Genomic DNA, 15,215 nt, shown 5'->3' with positions numbered 1-15,215 from the left:
TTTCAAAGAATTTGAGTATAAAAGAAAGAGTTTGACTACTTTGGAAGTTTTGTTGTCCCCAGCCCAACTCTATGAATCTTTAGAATCCCAAAGATACAATTTGATGCCAAAGTACAGCTCTGCCTTCAATGAACTTCTAGGACACCATCCAGCAGAATTCTAATACGTTGGTAAACATTTCCTTGATTTTCTTACTTTGATATAAAAAAAAAATGTGAACAAGTAAAGGCCTACAGACGTCCTTATGCAATATTCCTTGCAGCTCTCCAGCATTTAGGCTATATGCAGGCAGGGAAGTCGAACTACCCTGCAAAACACACAAACATTTTTAACAAACACACTTCATACACTACACTATCGTGTGTAAGGTTCTACCTTTTCAAAAATGTATTTGTTATGGGCGGTTAGCCTTGTGCTTCTTAGTCTGAATCTAGTTCATGTTCATGTTTTAAATGCAAATGTATTAGCAAACACTTTAAGAACTCAGATTTTCCTAGTGTAGCTATAGCCAAACCATGCAATAGAGTCTTCCAAATACAACTGTGTGCATTTACATTATTCATTATTTTCTACCAAAAGAATAATACGATTGAGAATAAAAGCATTAGCCCATTATATGTAACCGATTATGACAGGGCCATTGTGCTGACATAATACAGCAGGCTGCTTTGGCAGGGAAATGAGAGCTGCAACTTACTCATGGCAAACTTAGATCTTGAAACACCACCCCCAAGACACTAATCAACCGGATTTTATTTTTCCTAAATTTTTTATTTTATTTTATTTTATTTTATTTTATTTTGGTATTAGTTTCCTTTTCAAGAAGTGTATGTTTTGAGCCCCAGTAGTCAGGCTGTCCCTATTTAGGGCAGGAAAACTGTATGAAGTTTTTTTTTTAAAAAGGTACGTAAGCGTGTAGTTAAAAACGGGGAGCTCAGATATTTTACTTCTACAAAATAATGTAACACCACAGCACTCACCTCAAGCCAATCCCTCATTATCCCGCCACAGTCATACACAAACTCACTTGGCACTTCCCTCTCTCAGACTTATGTAAAGCAGATAGCAAGTGCATTCTTTGCCTTACTATAGACTTGAAATGCTTCACTGGGTAGAACAAAAGTTTCACGTACATGGCCTTTCTCTCAGTGAGCCACCTGGATGACTCAAAGCATGTAAAAGATTGTCTTGCCTTATCGATAAACCTGACAATTCGTATGAGCTATTTTAAAAGAATATAACGAAACGGAGAAGTCAAACTCCGCTGAACTTGCCCCAGCTAAGTTGTGTGTGTTGCTAGTGTGATTCCAAAGAAAAATCTAGCACAAAATTAAAACATCAACAAATAATTGCTCTGTGAGATACTAGTACAGTACGGAGGTTTGGGCTGCGAAAAGACCATTCACCTGAGTTCCATGTCATGCAGTTTAAGCTAAAAATATAAACGAGATGTAACGTCTTGAATTTCACTTTACTCAAGTCTCCTATCTTTGCAAACTCTAACGAATACGCACTCCAAAATAGGAACTGAATTTGGAAAACCACTGACATATGATGTAAATTCATTTTAAATTTAAATTCTAGAGATATGTTTGCAATTATCAGCATGTTGTTAAAGAATCTCATCCTGAGAATAACATCAAATAGTAATGTGAAATACAGTGTTACCATTTTGAGAACAAAGGGACCCTGAATGAGTAATCAATAGCAACTGGCAGAAAATGAGGCATTAATTATGATCCTCTCCAGTGTTTTGTCTCAAACAAGGTTTCATTAAATATATTGTGCTAACCTGTACATCTTCAAGCCATTACCAATAGATTTGATCAGATACATTTTTGGCCTGTTTCAGGAGGAGGAAAATACCAGAATTAAAAAACCAAAACAACATCTAAAGTGTTATACGATAACTCGGGTATTTTTTTCCTTGATCAATTTAAAGGAAATCAGGGGTTGTTAATAAAACATCTCAGGAGAGGATCCTCTAACAACACGCTGATAATTGCAAGCATATTCCTCATTTAAAAAAAAAATACTTAGATCTTATAATCTCAATGTAGTCTCTTGAAAATTTAATTACCATCTCCTATACCTAAAGTATCATGCAGGTTTGAGAAGATAATGACAGTCATCCATCAACTGCATCCTGCCAGTGTAATCAGGCTAATCTAGCTCACTGGAGTAAAAACCAGCTACCTAGGGTACTAAATACTGAAGTGATGCAACATCATAAACAAAATAACAGACATTTAGTTTTACTGTCTTCCCAATTACTGTTAACCCTGAAAAACATCAAGGTATCTTTTTACACCAAGGCTTTTCCGGATCACCATGAGCTGCTTACTCAATGCGTATGCCTGTAGCAGAATTTGCTACCGCGGATAATTCTGTTTATGTGCAAATACACCGACACTGAGGCACAGGGACACAGGAAGCAGAAAGAAGTAGTTTATTCAGAATTCCATATACCTTTTTTTAAGCAGTGGGAGGAGCAATGATTAAACACGAGGGAAGGAAACATTTTGTGCTCCTTCTGCATGCAAACGGATCTAAAGCACCTAACTAACACAAATATTTCGAACGAGTCCCTTCTCTTTTGCAACAGTGGCTTTTCTGGACTGATACCGCATATTGGCAAGACTACAAATTCTGTCTTAGGCTTCTAAAAGCGGCACCCTGCTGATGCTGGTGCACAACCCCCGAGGTTATGCTGGCTCAGCTTGTCTTCGCTCATCCCCCCGGGCAAGGTATTTTTTGCGTTGCTGCCTGAATTCTAGGAAGGCATTACTAAGCATTGTGATTACAGGTCAGGCTCCCCTCCCTTTGCCTTTGAATCTTTTCGCTACATGATGAAAACAGTAATTTAAACAGCTTCCTTACTGTGATTATACAAAAGCAGAAGGTTTGTGGAGAACTGCAAAATGTCAGAAGAGAACCAGCTGAGGGGTTATTCATCCACTACTTAATTTTTTGGTACCAGCCTTCCTGCTTTTCTCTATGATTACAAGATACGAGCATGAGAAGTCTTTATAATAAAAGACTTTATGCTGAATCTTATTTACAGAAGTCAGACTATAAAAGATATTATAAAGCTCAGACTATCCTTGCATCTGTTTCTCCCTCTGCATCTTCAGCAAAATGATTTCAAAAGATTTCAGACCATCAGTAGAATGTTTCATGTATGGTATGGAAGATGTGCATCTCCTCTCCCACACAACCAAGATAAAAATCTCACTTGCTCTAAGCACCAAGTCAGAAAATGCATAGCATAATGATGGTTCAAAACTATCATTAATACAGCAACTAGACAGTTGTTAGGACAACATGGAGGACCCATATGTTTTCACATACAACCAAGTGAAAGTGAAGTCCAACACTAGGGTGCTAGTAAATGGACAGAGAAACCCAGCAAATACCTTAGGCTACAACCTCTACCCTTAATAAAAGTTATTCCTCCATCCCTGCTCTTTAGAACTGTGTGCCATCAGGACCGCTGTGATCTTAAAAAGCCCTCCACAACACAACTAAAACCAACACGAGTTGGTTTAGTTCCACGGAAGAGGATTAAAAATGGCAAGTTTGTCTTGTGCTTCTTTCCATCCACTGGCTATCTGCTCAAGCTAGTCTCTCCTAGTCCATCCCAGGCAGCAAATGCTAAGTAACAGGTTGCTTACGTCACTCTTACCTCCCCCTTCCCTATTCTACTCTACTGTATTCATCTTGAGAGCAGAGGCAAAGTTTGGGAAGGGACTTCATCTCCCTTTGAAATAAAAAAGGTAAATGGGGGCTCAACATACCAGAGTAGTTATAGGCAAAAGGAGTAACCACTTCAAGAAAATCCAAAGGGCAATCCAGCTCATTCAAACAGATAGGTATGGCTTGGAGAAGAGAACTGAGCTAATCTATTCTCCATCCTCCAAAAATACCATAGATTTGCTAACTGAGAAGCACCCAGCTCTGAGGCAGTTAAGATTAGCTGGAGACTAACAGTAATCAGCCAAAGAAGTTGTATCTGCACTCCACTGGGTAACATGCTTTTTACTTCCTTATGCAGCAATGTGCAAGATAATATATATATATATTTACAGGTTATTCATTACCTTCAATACAATCAAACACAATCGAAAATTTGCCAACTCCAAATAGTGTGAGAAAGGCAAAGACAAGAAACAGTTTATCTGCTTAAGACATTCAAAATTATTCCTCACAGAACTGCTCCCCTTTTATAAATAGCATCCCTCCCCCAGCTCTAACTAATTCCTAACACCTGCTACCCACTTCATTCGGGGGGATGTCTTCCCTGATTAACTTCAGGTGGTCACCTCCAGCTCTGGGAAAAAAAACAACCCAGCCTGTGCTCAGTACATTTTTACTTTCTAAAAAGGTTCCGCAGGCTCCTTATCTGCTGAGAGACAGGAGATATTTTCCCAATAGCACAGTAATTCACTTCTAATAAATCATAATCAAAAGGAAGTTAATATTGCTTGAGTTTACTTAAGAAGTAAAATGAAGCAAAACAAACTCAAGTTTGGACATTCCAGCTGCCCTTAAAGTACATAACCCTCTCCCCATCCCAAGCTTTTAAGATGGTATCAGCTGGCAGGATCCAGAGTCACTGCTTCAGTTAACATCGTGTCAGCCGTTCCTTCAGAAGCCATGTCTATTTAGAGATTGATAGCTCAGCTGTAAAAATCTGCTTTGGGGAGACACCTGATACCAAAGGTGTCAGAGAAGGGTATTAAAAAGAGAAAATTTACAAAATAAAATCGGGTTTGTCAGCTTTAAAGTTATAGTGGTATTAAAAACCCCACACATGTACAAGCCTTAAAATTTTTTATACTTCCATAACTCAGTATTGCTTGAATTTAAATAGACTTTACATTCTCTATACTGTTTGTAAAACTATATGAGGAAGGAAGAAAAGCAACTGGTGGCACTGCTTTTAGTCTGTTCTAAGGCCCCGCAGACAAGAAAGGTCCAAAATACAATGTATTTTTCTGCCTCATTGGAAAGATCCATCTAAAGCATCTTCAAACGTAATGCCAGCAGTGAGCAGGAAGAGCTTTCTTGTTGCTGTTTTAATAGACACATTAGGGTGTTTTTTTTTTTAAAAAAAAAAGAAAAGAAAAAGAAAAAACCTTGCAGGTCCATAGCTGATGCAATCTGACACCTTTTAGTACCTCCAAAGTAAATTCTAAATTTTTTTTTAAACTACAAAATGGTAGCCCCTCTATAGCACCTATGCTTTTATATAATAGCATGTTTAAAGTATGCACATTTTTCCTTACTGTACACAATTGCATTAATACGTATATTCTACATATATATGTAGTTTTTATGATTATTTTTAAAAAGATCTAATTTCAAAACCTGGAAGTTACAAAAGAAAAAAAAAGCCTGAGGGGATCCGAGATGCACTAGCTACAAGGTTTAGCCTAACATCCTCCAGAGAGAGTTACCCACGCTCTAGCACCCCTTTGGCCACAATATTACCTCCCCTACTGTCTACAACCTAGGTGTGGTCGAAATATGCCTATTTCCAATCATTCCTGAGAAAAGCTATTTACATTTTTCTGTTCCTTTAAAACCTTTCATTAGTTCTTTTTTTTTTTTTCTAAATCTTTTCAATAACACTACAATATCATAGGAGCAGATGGCACATCCTCAGCACAGAATAACTGTCTAATTATTTCTCTCAAGGAAGCCAAGTAGGGATAGAAGTCTTAGACAAGCAATAAGAAAAGTTTCAGGATATGAGCAGACTTCCTACAGAAAGAAATGAAAACTGATGAACTCTGAACAGGCGCGTGTGGGCTCGCATCTACAAACTGCAGACGTGCATCAGGTTACCCAAGGAGAAACCACGAAGTACTCCCTGGCCTGACACAGACGGACACAATACATTTGTTTTCCATAGTTGTCCATTACTTCTCTCATCTCCCAGGCAGACAACTAGTGCTCGCTGTTCTTCGACATACAATGTCACAGTGAAGCATGGTGGTGGTGGTCTAGTACAATGGCCCCTATATTAAAGTAATGAATTGTTAAAAATCTTAGCAAAGCCTCCCAGGAGCAACTGCAGAGACATGCTGCCAAGCTGCTCTTTGGGGGCTACACCTGCAGATTGAGAAAGGCATTTAAGGAACAACCATGTTTTGAAGTGCAATGTGCTACAAATACCTCTTTCTCCTTTGACCCACACATTTTAAGTAACATCTCAGCCATCAGATACCACTAACACATTAACCTATCCCACTACTCACAGTCACTCCTTTCTTTCACTCCTGCCACTTCCAAGTTTTTTGTTATTACAAAACATGCATTTCAAATTACATTTTTCATACCGTTCTTTGCTTTTCCATTTGTCAGTAAATCTCTTCTCTGCTTCCCACATGCATTTTTATCCACTCTTACCTCCTAACATTCACATTTTTGTCTGTATGCTTATTCTTCCAGCTGTTTGTTACCTGATGCTTTACAAAGAAAAAAATCAAACCAGTTATCTTCTCCATTATACTACATACACATCTGACAGTTACATAGTTTATGAGCATATTAAAAACACTTTGAAGCTGGCACTATTCAGTTCTATTAATTTTCCTCTACGTAGGAAGCTGGTATCTACATCCTACTATGGATGCTTGTTTGCACTCTCACGTGCATACTCCTCACCATCTCACCAGTAACACAAAAAGTTGCCATTCCTGCAGTTCTATTCTGCTTACACTCCTCAACCTGTGTGATAGCTGCTAGAGTGTGCTCTGAGATACTTTCCCCAGCACTGCAGGATTGTTCTTTAGATTTGCATTCTGCTCAAGCTGCTTTAAAGTCTTTTTTGAATTTGAAAGAGGCAAATTACTGACTATGCAAAGGCAGAGTAACATCCATTTGCAAACATTTCTTTTGCCAAAGTGATCATCTGTTAAATTGCCCAAGGACGCTAAAGGCATTTTTTGGGTTTATTTCAAAGTTCTTATAGTGTTTGTTAAGAAGAGACTTAGTGGGTTTTTTCCCCCACAAAAATAAAAAACTTTTTAGTCTGTGAGGGATGTAACAGCCAATAAATAGTTTTTCATGGTTATAAATTTATTCTTTAATACGCAGCTAAATTTGCAGACAAGGTACAAACTTTAAAGTTCTACACTAAATTGTGGAGAAAGTTGTTCTTAAGTCAATAAACAAAGAAAGGTCACAATTTTTTGCTCAATACCTATACTGTATTAAATTCTGTAATATTTTTCGGCACAAGTGAGTCAGGCATATACAAACCTAGCGTTCTGTGACTGGCACCCAGATGAGGAGAGTGTTTCTATGTTGAATCATAACAAAGGCGGAAGATGGATGAGTTTGCTCCAACCTTAACCATCAGTGAGAAGTCAGCTAATTTTTTATCCAAGGTACTAGCCAAGTAACAGCATACATTTAAAGTAATTTAAGAAACATAAAACATGCTCTGAAGATGCACAAAGTCCACTGCATCTGTTGGCTTATTCCAGAGAAGCATGATTTTTTTTTTTTCTGATAAAGAAGAAATTGGTAAATCCTGAAAAGTTGTCTAAAATTATGTCTTAATCTATTTACCTGAAGTATATTTCCATAAGAAGCACAAAGTATGGTGCTCATGTGCATAAACTGTTATGGTCCTACTGCAAAATTCAGGCTAATTTAATCATGCCTGATGTGCCTTACATCATGTTGCAATGATGCAATAACACACCGCTAAATGAGTTGCCTCACATTAGCCTCGCAGCAATAGCAGAGCTGATGGCCAGTGAAAGGCAAACGGTGCGGCAGTATTACTGCAAACATCGATGGACCAGCTTTCTGGCGGATTTTTTTTCTCCATCCAAAAAAATAAAGATTCTGAAGCAGCCTTATTTATTACCAATATGCACAAGACATAGATAATAATAGCAGCAGAAATGAGTTAAAAATCCATCTGCTGCCACTAAATCAAATATATATAGTATGCAGAGTATCATATAAATTCTGCACATGCCATGTAGTACTATATATTTCATACTGCACGAAACACATAGTAGCATACACATATATCACATACTATATAGAGTAGCATGTTTTATGCAGTATTGTATGTATAATTTTACATAGACTAAGTGAACTGTATTTAGTAGATATAATCCATAGCTCCTTCCAGCATTCATGTATTCTACAGATTTATCACAAATTAAACTTTTTTTCTAAATGGGTTCTATAACATTTAAAGTGTCCCATCATTATATAGAACACCTATATTAGAGACTTCGAAAAATAAATTAAGATGTGTATCTTTATAGAAAGGTTACACTTTAAACAAAAACTGCTGAATGCCTCTTCAGTTCTTGCCTAACATCCACTACATTTAGCACTCAATTTTATCTCCTCTCACACACATGGGATAGTATGCTGACTTGAAATTCTTATGAAAGGAGGGTAAATGTATTATCTCCACATGCCAAAACCCCCTTTTTTCATCCATGACTGTTTAGAATTAAAACAGAACATTATGGGGATAGTCACAAATAATTTACTGTCTTCAGCCTAGTGATGCCAGTGGGGAGAGACAGACTTTGCCAGGCTCAGGAGAACAGGCACTGTTAGGCTAAAGGAGCGTCCCCCCCTCTCTCTGCCAATTAGCTGGGGCACTTACAGGCTCATGGGGATACAGTTAGCTTCTGTGAAGACCCACAGAAACAATTAGAAGAATTAGTCTAACGGCTACACATGTATTGCACATTTATCTCAATTTCACTTGAAAATGGTGCAGATTCCTAGCTTTCTTAAAGCTCTGACCTGTCAAAGCAATGTGCAGTGACAGCTGGGTAAGTTTTTTATTATATTGAAAATAGGAGTCGTTCGTTGTTCATTCCATATCGGAAGTTTAATCTTGTTTCTTTTACATAAGCTACACTTTTCAGTATTAAATTACACAAATGTAAAGAAACCCCTTTTTATTACCAGAAGCTTTCTGAAAACTTCAATCTACACCCGATTCAGGATTTGTGAAAAGATGCCCTTCCCAAATCTGCAGTTACACAGTCAACAGGAATGGTGGGCTCCTACACAAAAGTCACAAACAACCCACCCTCCTCCGATTCAGAGACAAATAGAGAGGACGTGCCAAGCCACGCAGCACTGCATTTCATTCTGATAGCAAAATACCATTTTTACATCTCTTCTAAAAGCTGTCAACTCTTTGTCCAGGTAAAAGTTTTTGACACTCATCTAAACCAGCTCTGCATAAGCCTCAACTTGTCATCTCACCCATCCACTCAGAGCCTATACACTCCATGAAACACTGGACAGAGAAAAAAACGCAGTAAGAGTTGGAAAGGTGCAGAGCATAGTGAAGAGCTGTCAGAAGGAGAACGGGTACACAGTAAAGTACAAATAAAGCCAAAAAACGAAGAGGATTCAGAACTTGACTGCAAAGCACTAGACGAGCACAGGGTTTAATGCAGCACACAATCATCCACCACTAACCTTAGTAACACTAAGCCACACAGAAGACACAGCCTAAGACAAACACAACTACCTCATTCAACACTGCTTCTTGCATGAGCAGGCCCCGTGCAAAGTGCTGTACTCTAGGATGCTCCGTTTTGGCTCGCTTGAAACACCCGATGGAAATAAAACCTGACAGTAGGCACTTCCTGTGTGGTAAAATGTTCCTAAATAAGCCACATTTACCTTCCTGGGACTAAATGTTACATCTGAATCACATTTCTTTACGCAAGTTGCTTAGATTTTTAAACTACATTGAAAATCAATCACACTGAAAGTCCTACAGGCCAAATACACAGCCTGTAGGGAGCTAACAGTCCATACCTACCACTGCTAGGCATGTTCTCAGCAAAGGGTGAGCAGTGACAGTAAAAGTCAAACATGTCACTTCACAGGGGTCTTGAAAATGTTCATTCCAGCCCTCTGTAAACTTAATAGGAAGTAAAACTTGAAACTCATCACACATCCACCCCAGGTTATTAGTATCATTTACACCAATGACATAGGGAAAGAACTTTGGTAAGAGAAGAACAGGTTAGTGAGCATTTGGAGAAGTTGGGTATTTTCACTTCATCTGTACCCCATAAGGTGCTTGGAAGGCTGGCTCTTGCCATTTCAGAAACCTCAGCCACTGTCTTTGAAAACTCACGGCTCAGAGAGTGCAGAGCCTAAAAATGAATGGGGTTGGTTTGCTTTTTTCAGGGAGGAACAAAAGCTGCAGCTTGTAATTCATCAACAATTTAAATTTCATTCTTTGGAAGAACACTATAAGAAATAGACTGCAAAAACAATGAAGAAGTGATATGGATTCAGCTAGAATAAACTATGTAAAACCAATCTCACTTCTCCGACAGCATAAGAGGGGTTTTAATAAGGCTTCTATAATTTCACGTTTCACAGGTGAACTAAGGAACCAAAGACTAACCAAAATTAAAACTACTGCTGAATGCAGTGTAGCTGTTTAAAAAACGGTAGCTAGGAGTTCATGATCAGCACTGGGTGAATGTATTAATGAAGAATTTGCAGGCATCTGTTTTGGGCATCATTCCACCTCTTAATTAGCGACTTGGACGAAAAATGAAGACCACATTTACTAAATTCACAAACCAAGTAACCCAGAAGGATCTACAAATGCAGTGCAAGCCTGGAATTCAAAATTGCACAGACAAATTTAAAGAAAGTGGAAGCAACATGTTAAGAAGTAAATACATTTTTGCATATGGAACCTGTACACTGAAAAATACAGGCTGAGGAACGACAAGCTGGCCAGCATTACCATAAGAAGGTATCGGGAAATTTTAGACCATCACCAATCAAACACATATCAAAGACTGGATATTTGTTACGAAAAAGGCAAATACCACACGGCAAAAGATTAACAGTACTGTCAGAAAGATCCAAGAAATGTCTTTTTGCCATAATGGTAAGGCCTTAGACATGGCACTTTACTAGTTTAAAACACCAGGTAATTTAATTCCCATGGGCTGGGAACCTGGAGAACACCTAGAGCAGAGCATAAGCTTTTCTACCAATATTTCCATCTGAGACAGACCCTTTCACATACCTGCTGTTAAAGATATACCTGCACTATACACACCAATATGAAAACTAACTCCCATGTACGTCTTATCTTTGCTAAGGACTCCTGATTATCTTAATCATCTGCTGGATTTCCAGCCTCTACAGACTTAAAAGAGTAGAGATTCTTCTCTGTGTCCACCGTCTGCAAGACAAGAGTTAGACGCTTCCATTCCAATGATAAGGCATCAGGGAAGCTTTTTACAAGTACGTACGCTTAAGAAACGGAAAACAAACCCCAGCGTGGTCATGCAGTCTCCTCAATCTCTAGAGGCTTTTAAGAGCTGACTGTATGAGTATCTGTCGGAGACAATGCAGCTGGTTCTTCATTCAGATTGTCAAAATGACCTCTCAGGATCGCTTTCGACCTTCTCCTCTGTGATAGCTTTCAAACACTGTAGCTACAACGACAGCTGTATTTCAGGCACTGCCATGGATTTATGAAAAATATAAAAAAAACCCCAAGAGATCCAGAAATCCCACTACGTTCCAAGTTAGCCAATGATTTCAAACCCTGTCAGATTTAACTGATAAGACCAAATTAAACTACAAACTGTAACTTATCACATAAAATCAAATTTAATTAAAACAGAATTGAAAGATGACTATGATTACTTTGTATTATCCTGAATATAAAAACAAAACAGATTTTCCTACAATAATATTTTCCCCATATACCAAAAATGTCTAAGAAAGAAGAAACTGTGGGAGAAGAAATAGTAGGAAGCATATCAAAGGAATAAACAGAATTAGAAACGATGTTAGCAGAAAACAAATAAGACTGCTTTTAAAATAGCTACATGTAAAAAATATTAAATGGTACTAGATATAAACAATTAGGAAATACACAAGCATTTTCCTCAGTGAGAAGCCAAGCAACAGAAATGACACTCGCTACTGCAAAGCAAAACAGGATTTCATGCAAAGTTAACATAAACTCATTTTCCAATAGAGAACATTAACTTAATGAAAGAGTAACGTGGAAATTAATTTGCTTCCAAACTAGTGTCAAGTTTAAGCTACATTTAAAAACAGTACATATGGAGTTATTTGAACAACACTACTAATACAATGCTTTACTGTCTAGACTGGCAATAACGTGAAGCCCGTAACGTGGAACCTACAGGTACGCTACTTTTTGTGAGAATGTTACCCAAAGCTCACCCATACAGTTACAAATGGGTCTTTGTTCGTCACATCTGCGTTGCAGAGAAGCAGTAAAGGCTGTGAGAATGACCCTTTCTTAATGCAGGAAGCCACCTTAGGACTGCACTGCCACATGGTGCTGCCCCTTTGCACTTCCCAAATCACTAGTTAGAGGACTCAAACCCAAGATGTCAAACTTGTATGCTAAGTCTTCTTCTCCAGAAGAAAGATGTGCCTGAAAATATCAGTTCAAAGCAAATAAGTCTACTTACAGTAAAATTAAAAAAGATTCCTCTTTGAGAAAACAAGCATAACAAACTAATTTCTTACAATTAAAACCATAATATATTTTTTAAATCTTTGTCAACAAATACTGAGTGTAATCAAATGCTAATTATACTTGTTAAACATCCAAACTTCCTGTACATTCAAAACAGACTTTTAAACAATGACCAACAGAGTATTCTTCATGTGACTCATTAGAAATCTTCACTCTAAACCGAGGATTTAGAGACATTAAACAGAAAGTTTTCTTAATTAAAAAACACATCATCAAAACCACAAAATAATATAGCACTACACTGGATAACGTAATTGGTGAAACTCGAAAGCCTAATAACAGTTTTCCTTAAAAAATGCACATGATATCCACTAGTAGGTAATTAATGAACTACAGTCAGCAACTACTGGTATTTTTTGACAAATTGTACGTGAAAAATCTGAGTATCGCAGACTAATCATGATGTGCAATTAGTCAGTACTGGTCTGCAATTCTGTTTGCAGACTTTGAGAGAGGAACGAATAACTACAAAGAGTAAGAAAACTCATTTCACGATGACCTGTAGGAAGTACGCGATACACACAACTGAAGCACACTGCTCAGTATGTTCAGACTAATAACAATCTCCCTTTTATCAAAAACATCGGAGTTCATACTCAAACTACAGAACCAGCTCCACTTGCACATGGCAAAAGTATCTGCTCTAAGTGCACGTATGTAAGTGCAAGGCAATTTGACCACAAAGAACCATGAAAATTTATTCTGCAAATTGTGGAACACATTATTATGTTTAGTAGCCTGACACATTCAAGTAACGTGGAACTAAAATTCAGCTCCAACTATTCAATTTTTCAATCATCACTATACTTACTTGACAGCCTGGTAACCCCGTATCTCTACCGTACAATGGAAACGGACCTCTATCTGAGGTTTTTCCTATAAAAGAAAGACATTTGAAATTAGGTTATTTTAAAAATCTGCGAGATATCCGCATCAGTTGTCCTTATACATGCATTTTGTAAAATCTGTTAGCATCATACTACATTTACAAAAATTCAGTTGCATGAATAAAAGTAGGCTTTTCCACATCTGCATTTAACACACTCAAACAGCACTACTGTAATGGACTGCATACTTACCTAACTCCACTTCTCACATAACCAATCAGTAAGAGAGAGCCACTGCAATTTTTTATTGTCCTAAAATATCCCTATCAGTATGTTTAAATAAAACCAGCGAAGGTCCAGCTTCACTTCCAATATCAACCAGCAAAGGCAGAGACATTCTCAGCCATTTCTCCTTCCTACATGAAACTAACACATCTCTGGGATCATCTTAGGTGATGAATATACTAAGCAGTAAAATAAAACCAACAAAACCACATGAAAAGTGAACAAAAACCTCCATTAAGAACAAGAAGAAAACCCACGCCAAACTTAAACCATGGCTGAATCATTCAGCTCCTGACACTCAGCCCTTGAATCCTTAAAAATTCTTTCGTTTCGTGTTCGTTCCAGTTGGGTACAAAACTCAAGCAAAACAACCGGTCACGACAGCAAAACCCCAGACTTCTCTTCTGCCACATATGCGGTATTCGCCTGCAGGTAGCAAATACTGAATACAGTGCCTTGTGCAGAGTGGCTGCCCTCTGATGGTGCTATCTGAGGCCACCAGACATTAGCAACATGTCAATTTCAGAAAAACTAATTAGTGCTGTATTTGTTGGTTATGGCACCAAACTTCCATGTTTGTAGATAAAAGTTCAGCATGAAAGTTCTCCAGTAGGGCTCAGAAGTTTATCAATCAACACTTTTAAAAATCTTGAACAGAAGTCTCTGCTGAACAATGTCAAGAATCAGACAGTCACCAAGCACACGTGTAACAGGGAACACCAAGTGCATATGCCCACCCTAATTATGACACCCCAAACCACCACGCAGAGTCCTACCCGAAGGTAAGCATTAACAAACCATCTATTTGAAAATGAACATCACCTTACCCAGCTAGGCATCCCCTTTTCTAAACAACGTGTGCCTCATCCAGTCCTTGTAAGAAGAAAAGTAGCCTTTCTTACATGTTCCCATTTCTGTGATAAATAGCTCCATGATATCACAATTGCACTTCAACAACAGGGCTTCCTTTGCCTTTTCTGATTTCCTCTCTTGCTCCCAAAAATCCCTAAATATCATTTTGTAAGAGGAAAAACTAACATATGCTTGTCGTTAATTTTAAAAGTGTATCTTGTGTTATCAGAGAAGAGGAAGTAGTTTGAATTTTTTGGAACAACATCTCTGCAAGATTAGAATCTTGGTAACTACAGGTAGTGTGGTCAACAAGGGTTTGCTTAAAAATGGCAGCTCTGCTGTAACAAAGGGAGGAAAAAACATTTTTCTGCTGAAGCCGTTTGCTTCTAACAGCTATTGGGCACCAAGCAAAATAAAATACCTAGCATGCAAAATTATACGAAGTAGGAGGATGAATCATGCTGTTCATATTAAACCAGAGTCAGCATTTTCTTTCCAGAAAATGAGAATCTTATACCACATGATAAACAACTTCGACTGAAGTATGCAGTATTCCAGGCAGGCTTTAAAACAAATATTTGTACAAGAGTCCATTAGGAAGGCTAGAAAAATTATGATTTAAAATATGGTTTGTGTAGCAAGCAAGAAATTGTTAGATAAGAATGCATAAAATCATGTTATTT

At 37.9% G+C, this 15,215-nt stretch overlaps 1 protein-coding gene across 1 annotated transcript in view; it reads right to left on the bottom strand.

The window, feature by feature from the left end:
• TCF12 (transcription factor 12) overlaps positions 1-15,215 on the bottom strand; it is a 171,262-nt gene that overhangs the window by 59,528 nt on the left and 96,519 nt on the right. The window contains exon 7 of the mRNA XM_086471565.1: positions 13,380-13,444. Within this exon, the coding sequence (XP_086327691.1) occupies positions 13,380-13,444 (65 nt within the window). The remainder of the gene's footprint in view (positions 1-13,379; positions 13,445-15,215) is intronic.

Source organism: Leptosomus discolor, chromosome 11 (genome assembly GCF_034619465.1).
Source record: "Leptosomus discolor isolate bLepDis1 chromosome 11, bLepDis1.hap2, whole genome shotgun sequence".
Classification (NCBI taxonomy): domain Eukaryota; kingdom Metazoa; phylum Chordata; class Aves; order Leptosomiformes; family Leptosomidae; genus Leptosomus; species Leptosomus discolor.
Note: the sequence above shows the minus strand (reverse complement) of the source record. Positions and strands in the feature narration are given on the sequence as shown.